This window comes from Mchenga conophoros, linkage group LG17, assembly GCF_057382185.1.
Source record: "Mchenga conophoros isolate Kocher_MC1m ecotype Shallow Benthic linkage group LG17, M_conophoros_male_GT1.1, whole genome shotgun sequence".
Lineage (NCBI taxonomy): Eukaryota > Metazoa > Chordata > Actinopteri > Cichliformes > Cichlidae > Mchenga > Mchenga conophoros.
This window is the reverse complement of record NC_140542.1, coordinates 918,628-924,406: the sequence shown is the minus strand read 5'-3', so window position 1 is coordinate 924,406 and position 5,779 is coordinate 918,628. Positions and strand designations below refer to the sequence as shown.

The 5,779-nt window shown below is 44.3% G+C and overlaps 1 protein-coding gene across 1 annotated transcript; it reads left to right on the top strand.

Moving 5' to 3' along the window:
• The first annotated feature begins 752 nt into the window (after positions 1-752).
• Positions 753-5,538, top strand: LOC146554812 (uncharacterized). Its single transcript, XM_085252782.1, has 8 exons — positions 753-765; positions 1,236-1,625; positions 1,816-1,884; positions 2,063-2,137; positions 3,970-4,068; positions 4,464-4,501; positions 4,582-4,713; positions 5,080-5,538. The coding sequence occupies exons 1-8, from the start codon at positions 753-755 to the stop codon at positions 5,248-5,250; spliced, it is 987 nt and encodes a 328-aa protein (XP_085108908.1). The 3' UTR covers positions 5,251-5,538.
• Positions 5,539-5,779: the final 241 nt, after the last annotated feature.

Here is a 5,779-nt window from a genome sequence, read left to right as displayed (position 1 = left end):
TAGATAGAGGAGTGGTGACCAGACCAACCAGCTTACAGAAGTTTTACTCCCAACATTTTAAATAAATTCCATTCCTGAATTCACCAGATGCACTCCACTGAAACAGCTCTCCTTAGAGTTTCAAATGATATTTTAACATATATATGAGTTATATAAGTTACTATTTAAGTACTTTTGGATCTGTGTGCTGCCTCAGGCACAGCTGATCATATAATACTGACTGAGAGACGTAGAGCATGCATGGGCATTTCTGGGTCAGCTCTTGACTGGTTATCTTCCTGTATCTGTCACAGGAGGTTTTTGGTTGCGGTTGCTCATTTTGTGTCCTCCTCTGCTATCTTACCTTGTGGTCTGCTGCAGAGCTTGGTCATTAGAGCACTGAGGGCTCACTTGTGGTTCTTTGAGTATTTAAAAGTAAAATGGGAGGCAGAGGTGCCTGTTAGACAAACCTTTAGAGAAAGAATTATTCAGTTGGAGGTTACATTTTTGCTTTTATAAAAACTCGATTTAATTCACCGACTTTGTTGTAAAATAAATGTAATTAAAACAAAAACTGAAGCGCATGAAAAATTCAGCTAAAGAAAATGTTTATGTTTGAAATGTTAATGAAACCCTGCTGGATGTTAACTCCTCTATGGTTCATGATGGGGTGGCTGTGGCTCAGGAACAGATCATCTAATAATCAGAAGGTTGGTGGTGCAATTATGCCAGTCTGCATATCACATACCTTTTGGCAAGGCACTAACCACAAGATGCTCCATCAGAGTATGAACGTGTGTGAATGTTGGATAGAAAGCATCATAGAAAAAAGAGCTGGTGTGAATGTGAAAAGTTGTATAAAGTAAAAAAGTGCCACATAAGAGCCTGTCCATTTACAAAAGTGCCCCTCCTGTTATAGAAACAGAAGAATCTTCTTACCAAGCTCAAACACTAAATCATATAAGAGCAGGATGTCAATGAGTTTTCACAGCAGCACAAATAAATCACTGTGTCATGAACCATCTGTGATGCTGAGGCACAGTCTGCTGTAGCTAATATTCTAGCTCACCACACGGCATGCTCAGAAACACTCGCAGCTCTCATTTCCTCAGCTCTGGTTAATCAGACCTCCAGAAGTACTCACACTCACATACTGACGGTTTAGGATGGAGGTCGTTGACTGTTCCAGTCACAGACTGGTTGAACTGCGCAGCTCCCAGTGTAACTGTGGGTCAAACTGGAGTTACTCTGATCAGACTGCATCATCTTCAGCACAGATAGTAACTATAGATCGTTTGTCTCTTTAACAGCGCTGCTGGATGGAAACAATCCTGCTCAGCTGAAACACTTCGATAAAGAAACTGGAAGCTCTCTCACAGTCGGATGTTCCTTTGAACACTCTACAAGGAGGAAGTACTTCTGCAGGGGAGAATGTGAAAGAGATGGGATTTTAATTGAGACTCGGGGTGCCAGAGCTCAGAGAGACAGATACAGTGCTGAATATGAAGAAGAATCTGGTACAAGTGGTATTCTGTATGTGACCATTAAACAGCTGAGGGAGTCTGACTCAGGACGGTACAGATGTTACCTGGACACATCCTTTAGTACTGATCCATACAGAGAGTTTGAGATTACTGTCACAGAAGGTGAGTTTCTATACAAATTCATTCATGAATCTGGAGAATTAAAGGAAATTTGTATTTGTCTCTGACAGCTGCTAACGTTTGGTTTCCTTTTGTCTTTTCATGATGTTTATGTGTCAAATTGTTGTTATGTGTTGTTTTCTGTTGTTCACCTCAAACACCTGAAAAAAAACATATGGCTGAACTTCTTTAGCAGTCCTCCCATCAGCCTCCACAACTTTCACTGGAACCACTGAGCAGTCTGAGAGGACAGCATCTACAGGTGCGTCCATCCGCTGGGTTTGAGAGACGGAAGTCTCACTTAAAGCTTTCTGATGTTTCCTGTCTTTAAGTACAAATTTATATGCTTTAGTTGAAAAATACCACTGCAGTGTGTACAGAAAGTAAATCATGCCACAATATCTCCACCTTAAAGACATTATGTGATTTTTTTTAACCAGTCCTCCCATCAGCCTCTGCGCCTCCATCAACTTTCACTGGAACCACTGAGCAGTCTGAGAGGACAGCATCTACAGGTGCGTCTGTCCCCCCAAGCTGAAAGGTTAGCAGTCCCTGCTAAGGCCCAGCTACCAATCATGAAGCTTTCTTGGAGTCCGGTTCCGTCTTCTACCCCAAGCAAAAATAAAAGCAAGTGCACTATTCAGTCCAAGGCCACCAACGAGCAATCACTCTCACGTCCTCGTAGCATAGCTACCCGGAAGCCATAAGGTCCAACACTGCACCCGGCTGCTACCGTGGGGATACTTCCAGGCCTAACCTGGATCTCGTGCTTAATCCCAAGCACTGCTGCCCCACCTCCCGCAAGCCTGCAGCTGGCCTCCCATGACAACCTCGGTTGGACGTTCTTCATTCACTCTTGGTGTGGCCAACACTCATACTTGTGCACACTGTCCATACTCATTTGCTCAGGGGGACATACGACCTAAAACACACATTATTGGGGCACCAGAATACACATACATCATCAAAGTTGCTATTCCCTCAGCTACCCCAACTGCTCTTGACCGGATTCTGTCGACAACGCCAATTATGTAACGGAGCGAAGGTGAGTTTATTTCCACAGTGTCGTTTTTTAAAGGAAGGAAACCTTCCTCCAAACGGACAGAGCAGTGGAGCCGCCAAGGGAAAGCACACGATTAAAAAACTGTATAATTAAAATATTATTTATTATATTTAAATAGTTAAAAATGCAAAATGAATTAAACCAACCTTGGCCAAGGGGTAACACAATAAAAAGCAATAAAACACAACATCAACAGTCCAGTGGCATCCGCCACGATATAAAAGTCCAAACGGTGCAGAAACCAACAGGATTGTCGCCGTCCTGTCGGCCTCTTCATTCTGATGCCAACTAGAAAAAGGAGAGGGGGCCAGCGGCAGTCACCATTCTTAAATTCCACTGGAGGTTCGTCTTAGACGGGATGAATCGGGACCTACCCCAGATGGGCAGAGCTCCTAACTCCGCCCACCACTGTGTTGTGCTTCACACGCGTAGCCATAGACTCGCCGTCCCGGGGACATAAGGCGCCATCCCGCTGCCTCTCTATCCCCTGCCGTGGGCCTCTCTCGGCGAGGAGCTACCTCCCGTCAACACCAGCACAGACCTCTCCGCTCAGCTCCGATCACTCCCTCCAGTGCGCGGTCGTCCGCGATCTCTGGTCTCGTTCTCCTTTGCCGCACGCCTTGGCCAGCTGCCTATAGCCGGGCCTCTGTGCCGCTCTGCGCGGCCGTCGCCCACACCGGTTACCATGCCATGTCTCTCCTCCTCTCAAGCCTTCTCAAGCTTTTTCTCCCCCTCTGCTCTATGGTCTGCCAGGCCCTCTTATTGGCCTCTCTGGGATCTCTCGCAGGTGTGATCAGTTTACTATCAGGTAGGGGCGGAGTCTTTACAGGACAGGTGTTCAATTTAAATAAGATAAAAACATGCAATAAAGCTCATACAAACAAACCCAATATACAATATTAAAATATTAAAACAGATAAAACATTGCAAAACATGCACAATAAAACTCTAAATAACTTGTCCCGTTTCACCCCGTGACACGTCCATCCACTGGGTTTGAGAGACGGAAGATTTTATAGAAGTCCATACTTTAAGTGATCATTTGTATAATTTTGCTGTTATCTGCCACTAGGAACCAATCAGAAGTGAGTATGTCATGTAGACATGGTTTTATGCTCATACAGCATGAGAGTCTGACCAAATTCTCCATGGAAGAAACTTGCATATAACTATACTGTACATGTGCACTCAGCTACCTTTACAGCCCACGTGAAGGGCTGGTGCTCACACTCATCAGGAGGTGTTTGTCTAAAATAACGTGTTGTTCTCATCAAACTGCTGCAGATGTGGTGCCGTTTGTGGGTCTGACTCTGGCTCTCATCATCATCCTGTTATCAGTGTCAGTGCTGATATTCTGCAAGAACAGATCCTCTAAACCAAAGGGTGAGACAGCCGGAAGCACTGACAGGCACACTCATCAAACTTCCTGTTTTCACAGAAAAGTGAACATTTTGTCAGACATCTCTTTGCATGTTGTAAGCTGTGTTCGAATCCTCCATCTGGCCTTCCTGTGCAGAGTTTGCAAGTTATCCCTCCAACAGGCTGACGACCTGTGCAAGGTGCACCACGCCTCCACCCTGTGGTAGCAGGGATACACTCTGGGCCCTCTGCAAACCTGAATTGGACAAACTGATGGATGGAGTTTGAATATTCGGTTGAATTACAGTCTCTGATCATTCGTGTGAGCATGAATGTGGGCATGAGTGGTTTTCTGTCTCTCTGTGTGACGGACTGAGTACCTAACTGCAGTATAAACACTGTACTGATGTGTTTTTCAGATCCTCCTGTGGGAACTGAACACGCTGCTGTCACAGAGGTGAGGCTGAAGGACTTGTAGACTCAGCACCGATGTTTGTGAAACCAGCTGATATTAGATTTCCTCTTCTTCTCCTGTAGACCAACACAGTGTATGAGAATATCCGAGCAGAGGGCAGACACAGCAGATCTCCTCCTGACTCTCATGCCAAATACACCAAACCAACCAATGATGACCACAGCTTGGTCACAGCAGCCACTTCTCAGCACAAAGTAAGAAAACACTTTCTGTATTCACGGAACAAACAGTTGTATCTGAGAAAAGATTCACATTTGTGATAAATATGAAGACGATATCATCAGTGTCACGTTGAAAAGCACAAAGTAAGTTTAAAGAATCCAGATCGTTATTTCAGATCAATAACCTGATGGGGGGATGCTGGATGCTGTAACCAGGTCTTGGATCAAAGGTCCGATCCTGTGACCTCTAACAACACAGCACACAGAGGAGCTGATATTCTGATATTTGTGGCGCCTGCTTCCAGTGAACACAAAGTCTTGGACTACTTTGTGAAAATGGTCTCAGATCAATTTAAAACATTACCTGTAATAAACAATTTTATGTTTTATTTTTTTCAGACTGGAGACGACTCGAGCAAACTCACCTACTCCGTGGTGACTTTTTCCAAGAAGAGCAGTGACTCTGCCAACAGCACGTCCCGCAGTAACACCAGTGACGTTATCTACTCCGAGCCTCGGGTTAACGCGAGCCACTCCGGAGGTGATCCGTTGTACTCTACTATAGCCTAGCTTTAGCTCCTGGGACAGGACAGGTAATGTTTGTCATGCTGTTGCACACACAGCACGCTCCTTTGTTTCAGTTCGTCAGTTGCCACAAGACAACTGACCATCATGTGCATCATAACCTGAGACTGCTGGGTGCTATAGAGTACACGCTGTACATCATACTTCATCGTTTTGCTGCATCAGTCTGCCGCTCTGAGTTAATTTGTGTTTAAGGGTTAGGGTTATGATAACATGCATGAACTGTATCTTCTTCGACCTCGTGTCTCTATTGTTGTTTAAGACGTGTTTTTGGGGTTTAAATGATTAAACAATTTCTAAACAATGATATCTTTTGTAGTTTGGAGGCTAAACAGTCTTTGTGAGGTTGTTTTAACCTTTTCATTTGTATCATGAGTAACCTTTGCAGCATTTTTATTTGCATTTGGTCGAACTCCATTTTTATTTATCCACTGTCTGCCTGATGATGCTTGTTTGAGTTGTTTCTGCTCTAATCTGAGTCCCTTAAGAATATTTTCAAAAACAAAACATGAAG

Coding starts and splice junctions, on each gene's coding strand:
- LOC146554812 (XM_085252782.1), top strand. Junction 2,138..3,969: donor TGAGAGGACAGCATCTACAG/GTGCGTCTGTCC, acceptor AAACTGCTGCAG/ATGTGGTGCCGTTTGTGGGT. Junction 4,714..5,079: donor CAGCCACTTCTCAGCACAAA/GTAAGAAAACAC, acceptor TATTTTTTTCAG/ACTGGAGACGACTCGAGCAA.